Below are 25,262 nucleotides of genomic sequence, written 5' to 3'. Positions count from 1 at the left end.
ACTAGCAAATGAGATATTTGCTTTATATTCAAAATTGTATGCATTATAAACATTAAAGTTTTTCATCAATGACATTAAAATGACTAAAAACACAAATTTCTCTACTATTAAACATATTGTATACACTGTGCCGTACATGCTGTAACTTAGTGGGCTGATGCTTTAAATGCAAAATTAGGTATTACATGTACATACATCTTGGAATATGTACAGTTTTTAAACTTTAGAGGGAAAATGACATGATATGACAGGATTGAGATATTACTATTATTTGTTATTACTGTGAATATTCTAGGGGTGCCTTACTAAAATGCATATTTCTTTCTTCTCATAATGAAATGGGCACAAAAAAACTTATATTTTAACTCTGTCTTAAAATGATAATTTGTGTACAGAATAATTGTATTTTAATATATATATAATTGTAAAGCCCACAAAATATAAAAACACATTTCAATAGAAATTAAGAAAATAAGGTTTCAATTGATTTTTATTCAGTCATAAAAAAAAATCATTTTAGCAGTGATCATTTATTAAGTCCAACATCTAAGGAAGCACAGGCATATGTTCATTACAATACAGCAGCAGCAAAGATGACAAGAGAGATGATCATTTTAGAATGAAATCCTTCAACCATTACCGCATGCCCTGCCCACTATCTAAGTGGTACAACTGTCTCTTTTAGGCACTTTACATTTTAACTTCATAAGATTCAATGCATTAGAGATACGGCAAAACTGGCACTAAATTAATTCATGTCAATGATCAGAACACTGACAAAAGTATGTAAAATATTCATGCAACTGCAAAGCAAAGGAAATTAAAAAACATACACTGAATTAATGAACATACTAGCATTCATCTGAAAAAAACGTAAAAGCTTAGTTGAGTTGAGTTGTGTCAGTTCAGCTAAATGTACATTTAAAATCAAAAATGTTTACATAATTTCAAGCAATTTATTTGTTATTCATATGCTTTTAAATACTTTGTTTTATTAAAAATGTTCACATCCTGGGATGATAATTCTCCACTATACAGTAAAAACAGAGCTGTCAGCACGATTGGATTGATGGAATTAATATATAAAGTGCTCTGTATACTGTACATTATGGAAGTGCATTACACTTAAACACAGATTGGTTTTATTCAAGCAAGATATTATTATCCATGCACTCCTTCTGTACTCCATTCATAGCAGACAACTATTAGAATCATTAAAGTAGCTGGAATGTCATGTCGGACTAACTGAACATTAGAGATGTCCATAACAGAGAAAAAAAATGCTTCCTTAGAAAGCAGACATGATCAAATGTAAATTCTTAGCCACTGCATAACAACAATGGCCACATTCTTTCATTTGTACATGTGACTCTGCCACTGGCAAAAGAGATAGTAATCAACTGTCCTAAAAAGGATGTGAATGTTGAAGTAAGAATGGTTTTGCCATCATACTGTAATGTTGAAGGCACTGTACAAAGGAGAAAGCTCCAGCAGCAGATCAGTAGTTACAGGTCAGGTGTCTCTTAATGTCCGTGCCTGTTTCACCACCTTCTCTGGTGAGGTATTACAGAGTTAGGATGGGGCCAGACAGTGTCAAAGCTGAGGAGTGACCTTTGACCCCTACATGGATCTGAATCCAACTCTCTGGTGTTTAGCAATGAGACTCCTTTTCATCAACAGGGAAGTAGCCTTCTTTAGTTGGAGGTGCTTTCTGTTGGAGGCTGTCACCGTCTGCGGCGAAGATGGCCAGCAGCTTCTCCTGCTCTTGTTTGGTCTTCGGTAACTCAGTGGAAGGAGTAGTAAGGAGAGCAAGACGCTGTAATTGAAGAATGGATAAGATATTGTAAAACAATTAATATTTCAGTGATATTATGTTTGATTAATCAATGTTTATTGGAACTGACACTAGTAATAAACTAATTAAGACATTAGTCAGTAACATTATCTAAAGGATCATTTCACATCAGAGACACTTTTGTGATTATTTAGTTTTTATTTTTCATTTATTTTTACCATTTTGCCTTTATTTGTACCTGCCCCAAGAATGTCAAGTTTTAGGTGCAACATACTGTACCTCTCTCAGCGTTCCAGGCGTGTAGTACAGTTTCATTGCTGCCCAGAGAGGAATACACAGCATGGAGGACAAGGCCAGGATCCAGCCTATTCCATTGCCCCACCAGGGATAGACATATTCATTGTTGTACTTCAGAGGCGAGTACTTGATCAAGGCGAAGGCAAAGGTTCCCTGACAAAAGAGACAGAGAGCGAGACTTAATGGCTTTATTTTGTTGAGTAGTGACTATACTAAAATATTATTTGTAACATTAAGTAAATAGTTGATTGTAATCCTTAGCTCCATTTTAACCTTAACCTTAACCATTATCTTATTTTAAAATATAGAAATAAAGGTCTTCATTTGACCATTTGCGGTCACTGACAAATTGTAATGTATTTGCAATTATGGCCACCAGAGGGTGCTACTCTTTAAAGTGAGTGGTGTAAAAAAATATATTGAAAATGTGAAACCCACAAAACATGTTGCAGGGGTGAAAAACATCCAGCAGTACTTGATGACAGGGCTGGGGCGATAGCCAATCATATCCTCTATGTTGTCATAGAAACGGTCAGCTCCTGTAATTAGGGAGAGAGGAATTAGGAAATGCAGTGGAGACTTTATATATCTTCATAATCATCTGTGTCAAAATTCAAGATTTGTATATGACATGACTTACTGTTGGGAACCTAAATTATCTGGTTAAATTAGTTTGTATTGATTTTTAGTCAGTTAATTTTCTAATTGTTTTTTTTTATTTATTGACCCTTAAATAACCTAAAATTTAAAGGAAAACTCTACCGCTGTGAATATGATGAATTCTTAAAATGATGTCACCTATGTAGCAGAAATGTGCAATTATTTCTGAAGTTGGTGGCCTATGATTAGAGTATATTGCTCTTAAGGGGGAATCAAAACAAAACAAAAACAACAGATCATGGTCCCAACCAATCTGTTGCTAATGGTGTGTTTAAAGAAGGCAGGTGGGTTTCCCAGCCCAAAAACTGGTTAGCAGAGACAAAGTCAGTGAGCAGTATTGTAAATCTTTACTCAGGTCAATTTTCATTCACAAAACATTTTTCCTCATTGAGTGAGGATCATAAAACAAAGGTGATGCTGGAGTTTGTTATACGGATCATTGCAATCTCACGGTGAGCTACACACATGCAAGAATGCTGTCAGAGCTGCCACTGGAAGTCAAAAAACATAATTTTGCCATCTTCATTTCAGACTGGTTTAAGAAACAATCTTGGGCAACAAACACTCTTTCTTTTAGTGTTTCAGACGACGAGGAACTGGGACCTAAATGCTCAAGCTGAACGCAACCGCAAAAGTTAAAGGTAACACACATTCACTGATATGCGGTTCTATATTAAAAGTTGGCAAAGTCCCATAGAATGTTCTGTCAGAAAACAATGTCAGTTTTACCAAAGCACAACAGAGTTTGTTGCAGAACATCATTATCAGATCTGTTTCCATTCTCTCTGATGATCCTCACCAGGCACCGGTTGACACTGCAAAGCTACCCTGGCTGCGGCGCCTCTCTTATGGCTTCTGCTGTATTGTAGATCTGGTGGTTGGTTTCTCCTCTACACCCTGTTGTTTTTGATTCCACAGCATGATATTTGACTTCAAAAGTTGTTAGAGTTGCGACACATCTCTGCTCTGACATAATATTGTAAAGTTACTGTTTTTTTGTTTTAGATTCAGCTTTTCTGACCACCTGAGGATCAACATTATCTGGTTCACTGGGTCAGCAGCTGAAGTTTGTGTATCAGGCTGCAGCTGTGACACAGCTCCAGTGGTCACTTTCTCCTCCAGACTCTATTGTGTCTGATTCCACAGTGCAATATTCAACCTCCTAGTGTTCTTCCAAATATGCTGATATTAGTATTTAGTATTATGGTCTCTATCTAAGGCCGATCTCCAAAGTCTGGTAGATGGTTTTGCAGACTTTTGCAGCTCATAAGAGGGATATTTTATTACAGGGAAGACAGTGGAAAATGCAGTGACATTTCTAATTCTTCACACATTAAAACCATAGGAATCAACTTTAAAATTGGTGAAGTTTTCCTTAAAATAACAACCCCCACAACTCAGCATTATGCCTTCCAATCTGTGAGTCAAACACAAAAGACCCCTACATTTTTATGAATTGGCGAGAGGCAGTGAATGGAATGAATAGTGCCATGTGAACATAAAGCCTTTGTCTTGTAAATACCCCCTTCGTGCATTCCCCAACAGCCTTGCTAAAACACTCACCATAAATCCAAGCGATACAAACAGTCTCAAAAACAGCCACAAAAAGCAGACACATCCCACTGGCAGCATAGTAGTCAAAAAGCTGGAACACGTACATTCCTCCCTGTGGAGATAGACATCGGTTTGCAACCCTAACAAGCAAAAGAGAACCTGTACGCTGTCAAACAATGGGAATGACTAAGAATATCTCCTGGTCACTGATTAGTTTTGCATTTGAAACAAATCTGCAAAGTGTTACACAGTGTTGAAAAGAGAATATTCAGTGCAAACCATAAAATAAACTGGCTAGACATGAATCAGAATCTGCATTTTATGTAAATTGAAAGCTAACAAGAGACTGTAACCGCTCTACAGTTTAAAATGTGATATCACTACATTACTAACCTCTGTTAGCATTATGAGCCCCAAGAGAAAGGAGACCACAGCCACTCCCAAGATGAAGAACTCCCTGCGGTTTTTACGGCGAAAGGTGGAGGGATACATATCCACCATGGCTGTCACCAGGCTCTCCACACACACAAACTAATCAAAGGACAAACCAGACATATGAGATAATATACACGAGTGTGTATGTTTCTTTGTGCATGTTAGATGGTTCTGTAGATTGCTGATCTATCAAAAAGTACCAAAAAAGGAAAATCTGAGCATGTGTGTGTGTGTGTGTGCGCATGTGTGGTGCATATGTTGGTCTCACTTGACTATCCAGTCCCAAAAAGACAATCATAATGAAGAAACAGCAGGCCCATAGGGGGGAGAAAGGCATCATGGATACAGCGCGAGGGTACGCTATGAAAGCCAAACCTGGACCTGTGTTAGACAGAGTTCACATGGCTTTTCTCATTCATGTATCTTGGTCATTGGAATATTCACTCTTATCAATTTTTTGGGATTCATAAAGCTGACATCCTGCTATACATATTATGTTCATTCAACATTTCAGTGACCCCCACACTGACGAAATTTTAAAATACCAGTACAATGTTTAAAGAAAATTGAATTATTATTATATTTCAGGCAAATTAAATTTCTTGAAAGTTAAGTATAGAGGCCATTTAGAAGCTGTAGAAAAACTTGCAGTTTTATACGCAGTTAAACAACTACTAACCAGATTCAGCCACTTCTGAGATAGGTATGTTCTGCTCGTAGGACATGAAGCCCAGAATGGAGAAAATGGCGAAGCCTGCGATAAAACTAGTGCCACTGTTCAGAAAGCAGAGGGACAGGCAATCCCTAGAAATGACAGAGAGGGGAACAGAACTATTATGAGCTTCATCTGAATGAACACGACACTGTCTAAAGATTTTATTAGGGGGGGTATAGTGTGCACTTGGTTGTAATGCCAACTGCATTATCATTTCGGTTCTTACCTGTAGCAGTTGTTGTTGTATTTGTTGTAACTTCCCAGAGCAGTGAGACAGCCGAGACAAATGGCATAGGAGAAGAAAATCTGAGTTCCAGCATCCATCCACACCTTGGGACAAAAAGGAAACAGTATAGTTAAAGGAAGAAAATACATTTAAAGGGTGAAATTAACTATAATTTAAACATAGATTAATAAACTTAACTTAAAATAGCATTTTTTGTTTCTGGGCTGTCCTCAGGCCCAGTCATGTTGACTTTGAGGTAAAGTTCAAAGTGAAAAGTTACTTCTATCTGCTGAGGAAGACTATGAGATGAGGTTGAGAGCTCAAGATAAAGCTACATATGTGGAGCTTATGTTCCTTGTGTGAGCATTCACATATTTTTCCATGCTGAAAATATATTTATTACATGTAACTGTCTTGAAAGTACAAGTTGGATGTGCAATTATTTTTGAAAGAAATGGTATATTGGTACAGACTTGATTCAAACCAGCAGCTTCTCTTTCACCAAACCTGCTGAGCTATCGCATACATACACATACAGAACAAACTGTTTGGAAATAGATATTAACCCCACACATGTTACAAAGGACCTGCTCTGCTCTTTTGGAATGTTTCTTGTGAAGCTTTTTCAACACATTGATGTCTATTGTGATTTTGATTTTCACACAACTTCCCAAGATACTTTCATAATGAAAGAGCTAACTTCACTCACACTTTCTCATCTTTTTTGACACAAAACCAAACATTACCCCAAATTTCACCCTCTCAACCCACCATCATCAGTGCAGCAAAGCCTGTTATCCATCCCAGTCTCTCAAAGGCACAAAGTGCAGCACTTTTCCACCCTCATTTAAAACACCCACTCGCACTTCAAAATTCTAATTAGTTTTTTCTTTATTCTTGCAGTTCTGGTGAAGTGCTCCCAGAGCACTAGGGCATGTTTTAGATAGCTGGCAGGCAGCACTGAAAGTCTGATTGACTCGGGGTCCAATGAACAACATGAGCTCTGGACACAACATCACACAAAGGCAGGTGTTCCCAAGGCACCAACTCCACCAGCCTAGCTTGTCTTGGCTGGCAACACACAGGGCTTGTATTCATCCCCAGAGCCCTGAGAGGGATTGAAGAGGGCTTCTCTTTTTGATTTTCATGCTGGATGCAATCTACCAGTAAGGAGAAAAGTAACTGTGAAATCCCTGTTACCACAACCACTACTACTACCACCATCCCTAATTCACTTTCTTTATTCAGGAGCTCACTGTACTCAAGAAAAATCGATGGCATCATTGCTTCTTTTTTTTTTTCAAATAGCTTATGTTTATGTATAATGCAAAAGCTGGTAGTAGTGTGACATTATACACAAAAAGGTATAGAGATGAATGCATGGATGCTTACAGTATTTGGCACCAAAGACAAGATGGGTGCCCTTCTATAGATCAGAATCACTCATATTGGAGGGACGTACTTTGTTGACAGTATAGCTTTTCTTAGTGGCCATACAGAAAACTAGCATAACAAAACTTTCAGGTAAATAGCTACCAGCAGATCAAATAAAACAGCGAAGCAGCTTTCTTCCCTTTCCTCTCCATCCCCACCATTGACTTGATCCCCTGCCATGCAAAACAGGAGAGTTACCCATGCCAAGTTCCTTCTCTATTTTGTCTTTCTATTTCAGCTTAGCTTTCCTTACTTAATTTTTCCCATTTGTGGCTGCCTCTGCTCTTTGGGTGGCACCCCGCTTATAAAAAGATATATTTTTCTTGTTTCAAAACAGATTTGACAAATTTTGTTTTTGTTGTTAGGGAACACTGTACACAATTTATGAGGGATAACATTTTCTTCACATGAGGTCATATAGTATAGTATTAACAGCCTCAGTCCATTCATCAAGGTCACTTCAGGCATCTTTAAAAATGTCCATAAACCCTTGTTTGACATCATGGTGACTACGTCCATATTTTTTTATAGTCTATGGTCACCACAGGTGTAATGGCCCCTGTGTTTTTCTAACCTACCTGTGGGTCAGACAGCCGTCCCAGGTCAGGGTAGAGGTAAAAGTGGATTCCCCTGGAGGCTCCCGGCAGGGTGACCCCTCTGATCAGCAGAACCAGTAGCATAGCATAAGGGAAGGTGGCTGTGAAGTACACCACCTACAGGGAAGCAGAATTTCTCATCAGCCATTTGTGCCGACAATGCTTGTGCCAATTCCTTCCTTTAGGCTCAGATTTGACTGTTGCATTATTAAAAAAAACCTTCTGCAGAAAGAAAAGACAATCTGTTTTTACTGTTAGTGTTGTGCGTTTTGTATAGTTTAGTTGATGAAGACTGAGGTTCAGGTGTCAGTGTCAGTCCATTCAACAAACATAGCCAACACTGCTAACTGGCACTACCAAGTTATTATTCTTAACTGCTGATTGAGGAAAACCAGAACAAATCAGCTTCAAATGCTGAAATGCTACAGATAATCATCAGTAGACTATGAAAATGTGTCTGTCTTGAAAGGAGGGAAGGATTCACCTTGCCAGTGGACTTGACACCCTTCCAGATACAGAAGTAGCAGATGACCCAGGCAATGGCTAGACAGATAACTAGGTCCCAGTTCAAAGAGCCAATGTGATGAATGCCTGAGGAAATTCTCAGCACTCTGCGTCTGAGGCAACAGATCAACATTGCAAATGTCTTATAATACAGTCTTATCATTTACAACATTCAGTCTATTTATACACTCAAGAGCTTGTAAGAAGGTATGGGTCTGTAAGCATCTCAAAAGGCTGTAAAACTCTGCAGAGTCTGCGAGATATAACTTGTTGGCACCTTTGAGGCCATTTGAGGACATAGCCAAACAAAAGGGCACTTACTCCCAGAACTCAATGACAGGAGAGGTGGTGTTCTCATGGTGATTGATGGAGCTATTCCCCCTCTGAAATGCCATACAAGAATCTTGAATGAAAGAAAGACAAAAAGACATTCAATGTTTTGAAGAAACCCAAGCTTTCTCCAAGGTTTCCAAGTTACACACAGGCAAGTGAAACAACGCCACCGCTAAGACGGAGAAGAAAATTGAAGGAGGGGCACTCACTTCGTTCAAGATAAAATCAAACTAACCAAATTAATTAAATGATGAATGGGGAAACTATAAAAGTTTAGATAAACAAAATGTAGGATAACTAGATCAAAATAAAAATAAAATCTAAAACAGTGCCTCAGTCCATGAGTTAACGCTAGCACCAAGCTCTACCATCAGTTCCCTATTGCCGAATTCTATTGGTCTTCTTCTAAGCAACGTTATATTTTACCTCCATGAGCATGTCAAGATAGAGGCTGGGCTACAGGAGATTTATTACATGCTTACATATACGCCACACGTGTCTGGCAGTAGCACATCTTTTGCTGATGCAAATAGTATCCTGTATCTTACCTGTGTTCCAGGTGTTGTTGCAGGAAGCCCAGGGCAGGTCCCAGGTAAAGGAGTTAGACAGGTAGAAGATTGCCCACGCTAACACAACAATGTAGTATATGTTCAGCAGACCAACAATTACCTGGGTAGCATAACCAACTCCTGCAAGAAAAAACATCAAATTAATGGCACTGAGCAGTAATGTGCTATTCTGGCAAAAATAATCAATTCATAGCCTTTTACAGAAAAAACTGAAACTGTGAAGTTTGTTTTTGAACAAACAGAGTTGGGGTGGGAGCTGTGACTAACTAGAAATACTCATCAACACACAGCATTTGGCTCTGATCTACACAGCTTGTCCAGCGTGATCGAAATAGCCCAATCAAAGCCTAAAGTAGTAAGCGGAGCTCAAAATCACACAATAATGAACATTATTATAATAGAATGAAATAATGCATTTATTGTTGTATTTCATGGTACTGAGAAACCATATGTTCGACGTAGCATACTCATAGCTTCACATGTCAGCAATTATTGTTGTGCTGAAAATGATATTGAATCAGTGACAGAAAAAAGAGTCATACTTTTTACCTTGGAAAAAACATGATCTGATTAAACTTCAGTTCCCTTTACAGTTGGGTGAATGACATTCAGAGTAAATTATAATATGAACATTGTTAGGTTTAACACAAGTTCCAACACAAGATTGCACGCCTGACATGACTCTTCACCAGATGTCATCTGTGGGTTATGATTATGGTTGATTACAGATTTATTTGAAAATAGCTGAAGGGGAGAAGCTGTGGATGGATTGATAGGATATTAGCCAGTGTTGGTTACTTACCACACACACACACACACACACACACACACACACACACACACACACACACACACACACACACACACACACTTTCATCACACATTTTTCTTACAGACAAATTTTAATTTGTTAGACTGATTTGTCCTCGTAAATCTTTGTATTCCTGTGTAGCGCACACGCAACTCTTGGTTTCAGAATAGCACACATATACTGGGATCACTACATCATCACATTTACATTAAAACATCATTAATATGTTTGATTATGTGAAGGCTCTCCCACACAGAAAGCCTTTACAGGTCACGGGAAACATTTTAATAATGTCATATGAAATTACATTTAAGGAGTGTTTGATCCCAACAAAAAGCATGTATAGTATATTTGTCCAGTCGTGGTACTGTAAGATCTTTCTGAATACAATCAACCATTACACCAACTTTCCTGTGGAAACTTGTAGATTACCTTCAAACAGAGGGCAGACCTTCCTCCAGCAGGTAATACCACCCTCATTGGTGAACTGTCCCAGAGCCGTCTCCAGGAAGAAGACGGGGATCCCACAAGCAAACAGGAAGATGAGATATGGGATGAAGAAGGCACCTGAAATAAACGCACACAAATTAAAGGAGCGGATACAAAATTCACCTTGAAAGAGTGGAGCAAATTTAAAATCATTCAAACACTTTTACATGGTGGGGAAATGTCTCAAAGTTAAAGGTTGAATATACAGAATATTTATTAAAAGATATATATTTTAAAAAAATAATACAGCCACGGGGCGTTTTGAGGGGTACAGAATGAAAGTATTGCGCATAATAGGTTTGTATTTTGAATGTTGAATTTTAAACTAATTTAATGTCGCTATGAAAGGAAGGGCACTGAGGAAGCGCTCTGCCCCAAACATCTGTGCCGTAATAAAGTGACATTGAGTGATCAGAGTGCTGTCCGGTAAAATTGTCCGATAAATTAATATTGTATGATCTCATGAATTTACACATTAACAGAGTCGGCAATTTTCTGCCAGCATTCCTTCCTGGCTTTTGCTGCGGCAACAGTGTTGCTTTTGGCTTGGATGACGTGTTTGAATTCTTCATATGTTTGAAGAATAATCATCTGCTCCTCCATGGTAAAGTAGTCTGCTCTGCAGAGTTTCTACATGTTTGTGATTGGTCAGACGCTGCAAACACCTCCCTTTTATGTGAGCGTGCAGAGATCCAGATTGGAAAACCCTGGGTTCAATTACCGAGTTGATAACCAGCTTCGTAGTACCGCTTATCCTAGATTGCGAATGTCTGGATAAGTCAACCCAGGTAATGGAGAGATATCCTGGGTATGTTAATCCAGCTTCGTAGTACAGGCCTCGGGTTGCCAGGGTTGTCTGTTGTTCCAGCGCAGCTACTGTAGGCTGGCACTGGGTGAAATGGAGTTGTAAACAAACAGAGCTGTGTTGGATTTACTAAAACCAGCATTTTTTGCTCTCAAGTACAACTTTTTATCACAAAACTTCGAAGGTAAGACAGAATATCTGTTAGTCGCTGTAAATAAGTGGTTGTTTACCTTTGTATTCTTTGGCTGCTGGTTCACTGAGTTTTTAGCGCAATAATAGTGGTACTGTTGAACTCGCCAGGGTCTTAGCTTTCATATGAGATGCTATTTGTTCGTGTACCATGAAGTATCAAAACGGTAGCAATGGAAATGTGGAGAGTGGGTTGACTTTCTGACGCTATTCGGATTTTGATATTTGATAATTAATACGCTTGGTGTTTGAGTTGTGTTTGGTGTGTGTAAAAATGACGTGCTTGTAGCAGAGTTTCTCCGGAGCGGAGTTTCTCCTCCATTTGATGTGCAGTATGACTGTATTAGTACATAATTAGGGCAGCGTTTTATGCCTTTTGCTGCGGAGAGTCTCAGGGTCTCCCAATTGGGGGACCTTGGAGTTTAACCACTTAACACACGCCCCTGTTTTTTATGCTGTTAGCCTAAACGACATGCCCAAGTTGTGAGCAGCACAGATCCCACATAGTTTGAGACTCAGAGATGTGTCTGGTATCATTGGAAAGGAAACACTCTCAGGATTCTTGTAAAAGTGTCTGTGTGATTCTGTGACTTACTGACAAAGAGTGGCAGAGGTTACAATGATGGGGTTGTTTACTCGCCCATAGGTTTGCCTTTACAATGACATGTGTACAGACATTCAGGGACCTCTCAGCAGGATATAGACACAATGAGGCCACAGCTACATGTCTTGGCTTCATGCAGTCCAAATGGAGTCAAAAGACCAAAAGATGAATTTTTCAGAATTATTTTTCAACAGGTATGTCCATGCGTTTTCCTCAGGTCCTTTTTGGAGACTCCAAATGGACACTTGGTTACCAAAGCTGTATAACCACAGTCAAACACCTATAACTTCACATCCCCTTTGCCTACAATCAAAATCTTGGTCTCTAATGAAAGCTGACGCCATATTATTATTATTATTATTATTATTATTATTATTATTATTATTATTACATATAACCATATTTTTTTGTTTGGCCATATCTATCTATCTATCTATCTATCTATCTATCTATCTATCTATCTATCTATCTATCTGTTTATTTTGGTATAAGTCATATGTCAAGTTGAAGAAGAACCAACTGTGTACCAAAATGCCGAGTGCGTAATGATATATGGTTCAACTCTTTTACGCACAGGGCGCACGCCGGTTACGCTTGGAGTTTGTTTATGGACAGCCAAACTAATAGCTTAGTGTCATACACTGTTGGAAACCTCTGACTATTGGCTAAAAGGTTATCAACTTCATTTCACCGAATATTTCCATAGGCTAGAATAGCAGTCAATCAAAGCCATGTCGTCATTGTTGTCAGTCACATGTCCTCATTGGCTTTGGAGACATGTACTGCCTAATCCTAAACACCGATTGGCTTGTGTGTGGTGTCGTCAGAAGCAGAAGAGGCTCACGGTCGTAAACATCTAGTCACGTGTACTCTGAGATGGACGTGCAGGTCAGGAAATGACGTAAACGGACCGTATGTGGTTTGTTATTTGTGTTATTACGTTACGTGTTGGACTAAATACATGGACATAATGAGGAAAGTATTTCGGTTTTATGGAAACGGATTTCATATTTCACAAGAATGGATATTTGGCGAGCTGTACAGAAAGTGCTGAGTCATAAGATGATCGTTGTGGATAAAGGGAAGACTTTGAAGGTATGTAGGCATTATAGCTTTTCTTACTTAGCTCAGGGGCTAGCCGAGCTAATCGCTAATACTATTACGGCTCTGAGCAACCATATAAGTCGTGAGTGGTCTTGAATGAATCAGGACAATCTAAGCTTTCCAACGATGTACGGCATGAATATATATGTTTAAGGGTTGGTGTTTATAACATTCAGAAGAACTTGTGGCTACCTCCTAACATCCGTCCCGTCCCTTAGACGGAACAGCGTGCGTTAAGTGGTTAACAGGTTTAACTGCTACTCCCACTGCCATTACAATGTAATGTACCTCAGTGGTTTCAAGAAATTACAGTGACGGTATGTTCGTTTCCTGTTTTCAAAATAAAAGCACTAACTCTATCGTTATGGTTTTCTTAATAATAAAAGGCAACGGGTGTTTTATTTTGTGAAAATGACCGGAAGTGCGTTACTCGCTACGGCTAACTTGAGTGGCTCCGAATTCGCAGGAACAAAACTTGAAGTAGGTGTTATTTGGACAAATTAGCGTCACATTGGGGATCTAAAGGGCTACTTTCTCGCCTAAAAAAGGTTAGAAATGTGGATAAAGTGGTATATTTACAGAGTTAGAGCTAAAATGAAATCAGCTTCAGCCTGCTGATTTCAGCTCGGGTAGGAACGAAATGCATTATGGGTTATCGTGTAGTTTACTGACTGGTCAGCTCACGCCGAGCAGGCTACAGAAACAAGCAATCATTTTGAGTTGGGAGCTAGCTAGCTAATCGATTACACACCACTCAAAGAAAGACTTCCAGTTGAAGACTGGCTAACGTTAAATACTGTTGTAAAATTAATTGGTAGAAATTTGTCGTTACCTTGTATGATTCATCACTTGACATGGCACAGGCTGATCGATTGACATACTCTGGAACGAACCTGGCAACTCGACTGTTGGAATTATTTTTGGTTGTTGCGACTATGATCTCGAGACACTAGATGGCGGTGTTCTGCTTATTCTCCATATTCAACCTTTAAGGTGCTAAACATTTTTTAATTAATGTAATTTTTTGGCATCTTTTTCATGTCTTAGTTTCATTGGCTAATTCAACCTTTCTTCTTCTCTAGACTAAATAAATAAAGCACAGCTTTCATATAGCACTCTTAATATATCATAATATACATTATGCAAAACATTATTATAGAAATCTGATCCATTTTTTGGGCAAACAAATCAAACTAACCTCCTAGGGCATACAATACAAAATTGTATTCTTTGCGCTGATTTTTTTTACCCTTTAACAGAATAAAGGAGGTAATTGAAATCGTGTGTGTAAGACATTAGTTACAGTAATTGGCTGCATGAAACGAAGCCAAAATCTGAACAGCTCTTTGCTTATTTTGAGTTAACTGTGACCTACATTGGACAATGGATCCCCATGGAATAGATCACAAATCAACCCTTGTGTTGATATTGAACTTTCCTCTCAGAAGGTTATTCTTGTTCTCACACAACTACTTTGCAAGAAGGTGAAAATATTGAACCCTGTGAACCCTTGTGTTTTTGTGAATGAACAACTGTTGTGGTGCAGCCAGCATTGATTTCTGAGGGAAGGAAAAGTGGTGAAAAAACCCTCTACATATACAAAAAACAAATCTGTGCAAATCAAAACAAACCTACCACTCATCAGTCACTACACCCTGATGTTTTACATGTTTGACTAAATGAAAAAACCTAAGCTTTAGAGTCAAACAGGTGATAAAATAAAATAATAATAAAAAGAAAAAAACATAACAGAGATAAATAATTCTTGCACTCACCTCCTCCATTCTTATAACAAAGATAAGGGAAACGCCAGACATTCCCTAGGCCGATAATTTCTCCTGCCACTGACAGAACAAACTCAAGCTTGTTGCCCCACTGACCCCTGTCTGTCATCTTCTCCTCTGTACTCGGCACAATGTCCAGGGGCCGAGGTTCCACCTTGGACTGGTTCTCCATGTCACCTGTGCGTCCTGAAGAGGAAAGAACAAACAAACAATAGTTACAAAAAGAAAAAAATACAGCAAATGCCTAGATATTGTCTGCAGCATAGCAATGATGCATTAGTCATTACAGGGTGCCATGCCACTGGAAAGCCATCATTTCATATATCCTGAGAATCTTGGAAAAATGTCTTACCTCTGATTTATTTTTCCTTTTAAACAGTTTTTCGGAAGTTCAGTTTAAATAAATTCATACATTTCAAGTTTAAACTCCATTTGAAAAGAAGAAAGAATCCAGCACACATATGCTTAATGCAAATTTAGTGTAAAGCACATTAGGTTCAGTTGTAATTAAATGTGCTATATACAAATATTGACTTGCATTGCCTATTAAATGTGGTCCATTTGAAGACTTAAGCCCTGGAGGGGGAAGAAGGAATCCCAGGACCTTGGCAAGTTTTCAAGGAGAATTCCCATGTGCCAAACATGCCTGCTCACATTTACATGGGCTATGATATACTATATGTCATTAGTTTTTCTCTCTTGGATGAGGTCAGTAATTGCTTGATGTTACGTGACCATGTTAGAAGCTGGTCAAGCCCCTAGCCAGATCCTGTTTCAGGGCCAATGCTGCTGAAAGAATTTCTCTCTGTGGAGGAAACAGACAGCTCACTGACTGTGCTCACTCCTGTCAGGTTGCATTAGCAGGCCTCTCACCAGCCTTTCTGTTACCCTGTTTCCTCTTTCTGAAGCACATTGCGGAAAGAAATGATCAGTCTGCAAGAGATATGCTCAAACTAATTCAATTACAATAATATATGTGGACACTAAACTATCACATCCTCTGTCTTTCACACAAACAAACCTGTAACATGTTACCAGGCCTGGTCTCACGGGGCCTATGAAGATGTTCTATTGAACTGAAAACAATGTAGGACATGGAAATCCCATATATCCAGAAGCCTTGTGTGAAGCCACCTTTACGGATGTGTGCCTACTGGCAAAGGGCAGAGGTGGAGCACAAGTGTGACTTTGTGTGTGCTGTGTGCATGAAGTTCGAGGTTGGACCCCTTCCATGAGCCAAAATCTCCTACACTTGGGCCAAATTGCGGCCTGAGGTAAAAATAGAGCCCCTTGTTTTCAGAAGGTACTTGGTGGGAATGAAGGCTTGGTGCAACAAAAGCAAAGGAGTCCCTCTGCTCTTTGCTGGCAAATGAGAAACCTCAGTGGCCATGCAGCCAGATCACAGTTTACCTCACTTTTTCACAGTTTCTTTGTGGACACTGGGAAGCTCAACACACAAGCCTAATACCTCACTTCAAATACAGTTCTTTTAATAGGTAAGACTAAAACCTATCATTATTTATAGCAGAGTCAGACTGAAATACAGTCGGTACAGAAGGTATAGTGTGAGAAAATATGCCAAGACTGGGAATTACCTCATCTAGGCTATAAAGCTTTATCCCAGGAAACAGTGCCAACATCTCCAGTCTTTGAAAAGTGGTGGACTGACTGAACAATTCACTGACTGAATGATTGGCTGACTAACATGGCGGTCTCCATTTTGTACTCGATATCTCATTTTGATGAGCTACTTAATAACACACCTATGGACCTATGTGACTAGATTCTGAGCTATTCGACATTTGGGGAAATGTTTTAACAGGTAACTACAGTGGTTTTACAGCAATTTACATGGCACTTCTATAAAGTTTGGGGACTCAAAACAGACACATTTAAAAAACTTTTGGTCCAAATTGCTCAGAGTCACGAAAGACATGACATTCTGATGAGTACTTCTCAAGATGAGTAAAATGAACTGGAGGGTCGCTTTAACACGCTCTGAAAGAAGTTTAAAGTGTGTTACACCTGTAACCACATCCAACAGTGATGTCACAGTGTACTGACTGGAGTACACTTCTACATCACTGCAGAAAGGTGAGCCCTTAAATGACTCAAGGTCAACACAAGTGCAAAAGAAAGAATAAAGTGTGCACACTTTAGCTCCCTTTACAAATACAGATTTCATGGGATAACATTCTTCTGCAACATCCTTGATTGCTCCTTTTCAAACTCTGAAGAAGAGTAGTTTGCTTGAAACATCACTCACCTGGTTATCCCATCAAACCTGCATTTGTAAAGGAGTCTACAGTGTGTGGACCTGGTTTAAGTTTTGTTCTGGGATGTGTGCGTCAAACACACACACTTCAACAAAACAATATTCTCAGATGCTGTTAAATTGCTCCAAAAAAAAAAAGCAATAACTTGAGATTAGATTGTTGTGTGGGCATTTGTATCCCAAGATCAAGAATGTACCTTTTTTCTTTTTGTATTACTCCACATATACTGTATACCAGCTGGTGTGAATGACCCTTACTTGCATAAGCAGGGCATGCACTCTGATACCTGGGTAAAAGTGAACATTCACTAAAGAGCAATCTGAAAGATCAGTCGGGAATCAATATGCTGCTTCGTCTTATCAATTCAGGAACAAAAGCCAGAAGATGTGAAATTACAATCTCCTAGTTCTGTGGGTCTTTGTGGCAACTCATGAACAAAGGCAATAGTCTGGGCTCCTCTTCCAAACATGTGCAGCTAACACTTGTGTATTCATAATGACCTGTACCCTGGAGGTAGGTTATCATGAATTAGTTACACGAGGTAACTACCTGTACACATTAAAGATTTACAGCAAAAATCCCGCATGTGATGTTGAATACCCTGTCAATCATTCACTTAGTCAGTGATTTAGTATATTAGTTTGATTTATGATCCTCAGTGTTTTTCTGTTTTCATCAAAATAGTGTTTACAAAAGTTACAGAACAATGCTCATGTTTTGTGTAAAAATGCCCCACACAACACTTTTTTTGATAAATGACTTTTTCTAGATCTGAGAAAAGCGATGCAAAATAATTTATTGGCTACGGATGAATTAAATTCTGTATAAGCAGCTCATAACTTAAAAAAACAGTATTTTGAATCCAATTTGATTTGATGGAACAGCATGACTATAAGCAAGAATAAAAACTTGTGGAATGAAACAACAGGATAATACATTTTTTTCTCCTTTTCATTGCAGAAATGACATGAGCTGGATATCATTTAAAAAAGAAATCTACAGTCCAACTATAAACGTGTTCATTTACCTCAAAAACAGTAAAAATTGTGCTTATCATCCCTTAGAAACCAGGAAAAAAAATCTGTTCATGTGATCTGCAGGTCTGGCATCAGAAATTAAATCAATAAACAAAAGGTACTCACCCTTCATAATGTTGCACAATGACAGTTGCAAGAACAGAGTGCGGCACCAAATAAAGGCCTGCTGCCGCTTCAGGTTTCACTATATAACATGCATGGAGGGGCGGAGATCTGAAAAACTGAAACTTTGGTGCAGCCCGCAAAGAGTTTTCCCTCTGCTTTGCCCCACTCTGAACCCCCCCAACACCCTCCCGTTCACCCAAATCCATTCAGACACCCCCACACACACACGCATACTCACTCCCCACAGCACACTAGAGGTCTGTGCCGTCTCAGCGTGGTGGGCTGATTGCGTAACCTTTTGACACACACATTTCCCAGGGCCTTTCTCTCTGCAGAGCAACCAGAAATGTTGGGGGATAGGCTGGTCAGATTTTTATTTAGGTGGATGTACAAATTCTTTATCATATTATTGCACATGAGAAATAATGGTCTTACATATTACTAAGGCTGGGTTGAAAAAGATAGGAAAGATATAGAAATGCATTATCTAAAATTACTTTTATTTTTATTTGTGCTTTAATTTGTATACACGATTCACAAAGGAAGCCTGCAATATTTCAAGACTGCAATATTTCAGTGGAGAAATTTCTAATCTGTCTTTTCTGACTGACTTATAATTAAACAAGCTTCATCAAGCCCCTGCTCCAACACACATCCTGGATTCAGCCCCCAGAAAAGAGTCATTATTCCCTCAACCAAATTCCTTCCCCACAGACCCAGTAGTCCATTCAGAACATTTTCCCACCACAGGGGTCCAGAGTGGCCCAGTTCAAGGCATTTGTTCGAAGGTCACAATCCAAAGGGTCTTTATGGAGGTAGGGATGGGGGGAGTGATGTGCTTTTGCTTTTCCTGTCTGAAATCTTTCAGGGTGATGTCTTTTTTCAGTAAACTCCCCACCCCCCACCTCAGACCAAATTATAATTCAAGACACGGTCACATCAGCTTTCTGTAAAAAAAAAAATTGTTTTAAATGAAGCTGTCTGCCTGACTTCATTACTGCAGTAGATTTATGTATGAGCACCCAACTACCCAAACCATGTTCCTTTATTTGGTAAGAGGTCAAGGGGCCTAATTCAAGTTTTACATACCATAGGGGTTGCTAATTAGTGGTTATTGGTAAGAGTGGGCCTATCAAATGCCTATCAAGCCATCATCACCCACTGTAGTTAAGCCTGAGCAGATACAATATAGATACAGTGCCTGGCCAAAAAATAGTCGCCACCAAAAGGTCACACACTCTAATTTTTCATTGGACCGCCTTTAGCTTTGATTACGGTGTGCATTCACTGTGGCTTTGTTCCGATAAGTTTCTGCAATTTCACAAGATTTATTTCTGCCAGTGTTGCATTAATTTTTCACCAAGATCTTGTATTGATGATGGGAGAGTCGGACCACTGCACAAAGCCTCTCCAGCACATCCCAAAGATTCTCAATAGGGTGAAGGTCTGGACTCTGTGGTGGCCAATCCATGTGTTAAAATAATGTCTCATGCTCCCTGATCCACTCTTTCACAATTTGAGCCCGATGAATCCTGGCATTGTCGTCTTGGAATATACCCGTGGATGCCTGTATTAAACATAGCCCTGAGTTCTATTGTTGTTTTTCTACGATTTGTTTTCAACAAACGTTTCAAATCAAATCGTAGAAAAACAACAGTAGAACTCAAGGCTATGTTTAATAGTGAAAATAAGAGCATTACCACGCGCACAATGCAAAGGGAACTCAAGGGATTGGGACTGAACAGCTGTGTAGCCTTAAGAAAACCACTAATCAGTGAGGCTAGTCGGAGAAAACTGCTTCAATTTGCTAGGGAGCATAAAGATTGGACTCTGGAGCAATGGGTGTGGTTTGATGCGTCCAGATTTACCCTGTTCCAGAGTGATGGGCACATCAGGGTAAGAAGAGAGGCAGATGAAGTGATGCACCCATCATGCCTAGTGCCTACTGTACAAGCCTGTGGGGGCAGTGTTATGATCTGGGGTTGCTGCAGTTGGTCAGGTCTAGGTTTAGCAACATTATGTCAGCTGAATGAGGTCAACTGACTACCTGAATATACTGAATGACCAGGTTATTCCATCAATATATTTTTTCTTCCCTGATGGCACGGGCATATTCCAAGATGACAATGCCAGGATTCATTGGGCTCAAATTGTGAGCATGAGACATCATTTTCATACATGGCTTGTCCACCACAGAGTCCAGATCTTCACCCCATTGAGAATCCTTGGGATGTTCTGGAGAGGGTTTTGCGCAGTGGTTCGACTCTCCCATCATCAATACAAGATCTTGGTGAAAAATTAATGCAACACTGGACCGAAATAAATCTTGTGACATTGCAGAAGCTTATTGAAAGAATGCCACAGTGAATGCGTGCCGTAATCAAAGCTAAAGGCGGTCCAACGAAATATTACAGTGTGTGACCTTTTTGTTTGGTGGCATCTTTTTTTTTGGCCAGGCAGTGTATAAGGCCAGGTCATGCCACTGAGTGTCTGCTCTTTGCTTAGGTGTGGATAGAATGGAAGGATACTTTAAAAGGCATACTTGGCCAGAATAAAGAAGTTTTCTGATATAACTATTTGTAAGGCTAGTTGAGTTAGATGAATAATGATGGCTGGACTGCTGAGTGGACAATGGCATTATGCTGTCTATCGAGCCAGGCCATCCACACATCTGATTATATCCTGTTTTAGATTCCACTTCTAGATATTGTCTTAACTTTAAGAGGTGTGATGGAACATGGGACATGCTTAAAAGGTGCAAAATTTCAGACAAATGTCAGCATTATACAAGATAACAGATATTTACATCTACAGACAAGGCTTAGTGAAAACTTGAAAATCCTCCCAACTATAATTATTTGTTGGTTGGTCCATGCGGCATCAAAAATACAGTTGTGTAAATATTCTTTTCTTCCAAATCATGTGTGTGTAACTCATCTAGAGTCATTGTGGTGTTTGCAAAAGTCTGCAGGGTACAGACAAAAGAGGACAAAAACAACAGAGGGGGCTCATTAATGAACTGTATTTCTTTATTCTCTCTGCAGCTTCCTGCTGCTCCGTAACTGATTGTACAACCACAGGTCACTGCTCAGATTGTTGTGTGTTTTCTCTGAAGGGTCCATCCTGTCTCTTCAAATCAAAATCAAATGCGCTGGTTAAATTAGATGTGAGCGAAGTGTCTCATTTAAGATCTCCTAGCATGCAAGGTTAAAATTTAGTCCACGGTGGTTCAGATGCTGTAAAGGCTCACTCACAGGGCTTGTTAATGATTAATGTCAGACCAGTGTGATGGAAAACACTGGATGACTTTGGCTGACTTGAAGCCAATGCTTTAAACTGGCATTAAAAATGTAATTTCACTGCATAATGCTATACATTTGGAGGCATGAACACATCATTGGAATGAGTTGTTGACTATATTTTAAAACATTTTTAAAACTTGTCTTAAAACCCATTTTTATTCCTTGGCTTTCAACCGCGCATGAGACTCTGCTCCTGTTTTAGTGTTTTATGGTTTATTTGTTTTTTAGTTATTGTTTTATTGTTTTGTTGTTGTATTGTTTTCTTATTAATTGTTTTATGTTCCTGTGTTGTTTTATCTATTTATGTACAGCACTCTGTTTCAGCTGTGGTTGTTTTAAAGTGCTATATAAATAAAGTTGAGTTGAGTTGAGTATATTAATACACATGAACTCATTCTCCCATTTTTAGGTTTCTGAGAAATAAATGACGATGAACTTTGGCATATTCAAATATTTACTTTTATCAAGAGCGACCTTATTAAGTAAGTGGTGTCTTATATGATTGTTCATTGGAGAAATAAAAGATAATTTTAGCAGATCTTAACAGGCATAATAACAGAAGAAGCTACTAATAACAAGATCCCCACATTTGTGAAAATGCAGTCTCTCCTTCCTTTCATTTTGTGATGGAAAAGTTCTGCCCATGATAGTCAGCCAGGCGGAAAACTGGTCATAAGCTATAAAGTAGGTTATAGGTGTGTAAACATAGATTACATGGTGTGTCAACACTGTGCTGACCGATGTGATCAGATTAAACTCGTCTACCCTTTCTGACCAAACAAGATAGAGATAGCTCTGAGTTAACCAGTCTATTCATATCAAGGTTTGGTGGGCAGTTGTCATCAGCTGTCCACACTCTTAAAACTGAATAGACATACTACTTGAGGTACGTATTTTTTTAGAATTTCTTAGTGGTGACTGGTTTGCTTTAATTACAGCCTGCGCTTGAGTTGGAATCATCTCCAAAAGTTTGTGCAAAACCTGATGACGCATGTTATCCCAGCATGACTCGACAATCTTCCAAAGAGCTTCTTGTGATGTCACAGAATGTTTGGCCTTCTCGGTCTTTAAGTGCTCCCATAAATGTTTATTGGGGTTGAGGTTAAGTGACTGTGGAGCAAAGTCCATGACAGTCAGGACTCTTTGGTCTTCAAGCAGTTCTTCCAAAGCTTTGAGGTGTGTTTGAGGTCATTATTCTGCTGCAGTACGAATCCTTTTCCACAAAGATGCAAACCAGAGGGTATTGCATGTCTCTGAAGAATGGCGTGTACTTCTCTTTGGTCAGGGCGTAGTCAATTTGGTGTAGGAGCTGAAGGGAGTGTGTTTGGTTATTAATAATAACTAATAATAATTATTAATAATTATTCATTATTAATAAGAAATTAAAGAATAAACAATATTTATGATTCATTTGGGGCACCACCAGAAAACCATTGAATTAACCTAAATCAAGAATGAATATTGGAAATGTGAAGGAGTCCGAGCTCTGACCAATTTGATCAGCCACTCATCACAATAACATATAACAAGCTATTAATTAACAAGTTAATCAATGTTTAGTCCTACCATTAAACTACTAGACAAACAGCTCTGAATGAATAAGCCTGTACAAATAGACAGGTGTTATATACTGCAGTATCATTCTCTCTCCTTTGTTTGTGTTGTTTCATACACCCTTCTTCTGTTACTGTAATACATCTCTATCTTGGATTAAACAGAAAATAGGACTTTTTTCCAGATGTGATGTGTTTGGCCTCTTGTTTGCTTTGTTGAAGTGGTTTAGAAACTGGAACTCGTCCTCTTAGACCACTATGACAGCCTTCTTTTGATAGTCCTTTTTCTGATTGGAGCCTTATGTTTATTTAGCAAATACAGCATTTTAGAGTTTCATGCACAGCCCCTTTAGACACCTTAAGTCTTGCAGTGATTTGACGCTGAGAAATCCCCTCTTTTCCCCACTATCACAATGCTACTTAATAAGCCAAGATGTGCTGGACACTTCAGGCACAGCCATATTTATAACAGATGAACAATGACCGCAAGTTGAGTTATTTGAACAAACCTGTGATGAGTAGATCAAATTCCTATGAGTGTTACCTGAATGCAAGGATGTATTTCGGTAAGAAACTAACCCCCAAATTCCACAGGAGCTGAAATGTTAAAACACCAGGAAAATATGCAATACCCACTGATAACACCACATTTTTGTAAACAGTGTGGTATATATGTAATCTGGCCTTTACACCTTTGACATGGTTTGTTGTTGAATTGTGCTGCTACATACAAAAATAATGCCACAACAGAAGGGGGCAGTATACGTTTCATGCACTCAGAAATGTGTGATTGATGCAGGTGTAATTTATGCTCTCTGTTTCAGCATTCCTCTTCTGGCTCTTTAGCCCTGTTATTGGTAAGCTTTCACTGTTAAAATGCAAGGTTATGGTATTATAATACAGCCATGATGATGATAGATGTTTTTTAAAAAGTCATTTTTTTTGGACAATGGTATATATGTATATATATATATATATAAATGTATAAAATAGTCCAGAACAAGAATTTTGCCACTTAAGTGCCCCTGATAGATCTCAAGGTTGTGAATTCCATCCCTGCAAAGGACAGCAAAGGGAAAAATGCACATGTATACTGGTGCTCCCAATCTGCTGATTGAGTCTGCAAAATGCAATTCCTCTGCCTTTTTTATGCAAATAAAATATGGAAATCCGATCTTGCTTGCTGTTTGTTGTGCCACATGTTATCTCAGTGCATTGCATTAAAACATGACACTGTAGGTATGATTCCACCTGCAGGCAATGTTAGTCAATGTTAGAGGAGGAGAGAGGAGCTCAGTGCATCATGGAAAACCTCCTGGCAGTCCAAGCCTATAGCTGTATAGGCAAAGCAAGTGTGGGCTAGCCCTAACTAGCAAAAAGCTCTTTAAGATATGATGGCACCATACCACTAAGTTCATTGCAGGTGAGGAGAATGGTTTTAAATTATATTCTGGATTTTACGGGGACCCAGTGTAGAGAAGATAAAATGGGAGAAATATTCTCTATTTTTTCTAGCTTTTGTCAGTATGCCTGAAGCTGCATTCTGGACCAGCTGGAGAGTGTTTAGAGATTTATTAGGGCAGCCTGATGATAAGGATTGCAATAATACAGCCTATAAGTAACAAATGTGTGAATTCGTTTTTCTGCATCTTTTTGAGACAGGATGTGCCTAATTTTTGCAATGTTATGCAACTAACTTTCAATGTTACATAACTGACTTCTATATCTGGGTTGTTTGCTCTAACAAGCCAGTTTTTAAAAACATTTCCTGGAACAGGATTTGAGTCAGCTTTTACTGTTTTAAAAACAACTTATGCTAACTTATGTGAAGACCAGGAGTGACACACTCACTATAAAAACAAAGGTTGTCATTCTTTCCTTTAAACATCATCAACATTACAAGCAGCAGTGCCTGAGAAAGAATCAGATACTACTCTACTTTTCTTACTGTACTCTTCAAACTGAAATATAGAGATCACTTGGCCATTATGATGTAAATGGGAAAAAAAATGTAATGGCAGAAGCCATAGTCCACATGTAGTGATGTAAATATGATTTATTTTGCCACATTGAATTCCATTGGTA

General features: G+C 38.9%; 1 protein-coding gene across 3 annotated transcripts in view; it reads right to left on the bottom strand.

Moving 5' to 3' along the window:
• The window catches only part of slc6a13 (solute carrier family 6 member 13), a 57,658-nt gene extending 39,169 nt beyond the window's left edge, over window positions 1–18,489 (bottom strand). The window contains exons 1-15 of one of the 3 annotated variants that reach the window (XR_008321425.1): window positions 18,323–18,489; window positions 14,896–15,090; window positions 10,362–10,496; window positions 9,098–9,238; window positions 8,538–8,619; window positions 8,197–8,329; window positions 7,695–7,829; window positions 5,683–5,786; window positions 5,421–5,545; window positions 5,010–5,122; window positions 4,700–4,837; window positions 4,316–4,418; window positions 2,531–2,631; window positions 2,075–2,245; window positions 657–1,816 (exon numbers count right to left, since the gene is read on the bottom strand). Coding sequence is in view for 2 of the 3 variants with exons in the window: in XM_053319485.1 (XP_053175460.1) it covers window positions 1,652–1,816; window positions 2,075–2,245; window positions 2,531–2,631; window positions 4,316–4,418; window positions 4,700–4,837; window positions 5,010–5,122; window positions 5,421–5,545; window positions 5,683–5,786; window positions 7,695–7,829; window positions 8,197–8,329; window positions 8,538–8,619; window positions 9,098–9,238; window positions 10,362–10,496; window positions 14,896–15,090; window positions 18,323–18,329 (1,848 nt within the window). In the remaining variant the exon portion in view is untranslated. Of the gene's footprint in view, window positions 1–478; window positions 1,817–2,074; window positions 2,246–2,530; window positions 2,632–4,315; window positions 4,419–4,699; window positions 4,838–5,009; window positions 5,123–5,420; window positions 5,546–5,682; window positions 5,787–7,694; window positions 7,830–8,196; window positions 8,330–8,537; window positions 8,620–9,097; window positions 9,239–10,361; window positions 10,497–14,895; window positions 15,091–18,207; window positions 18,237–18,322 lie in introns of those variants that run through there. The other 2 variants (XM_053319485.1, XM_053319486.1) reach the window with 2 other exon arrangements.
• Window positions 18,490–25,262: the final 6,773 nt, after the last annotated feature.

This window comes from Scomber japonicus, chromosome 5 (genome assembly GCF_027409825.1).
Source record: "Scomber japonicus isolate fScoJap1 chromosome 5, fScoJap1.pri, whole genome shotgun sequence".
Lineage (NCBI taxonomy): Eukaryota > Metazoa > Chordata > Actinopteri > Scombriformes > Scombridae > Scomber > Scomber japonicus.
The sequence above is the reverse complement of the archived record's forward strand: the minus strand, read 5'-3'. Positions and strand labels throughout refer to the sequence as shown.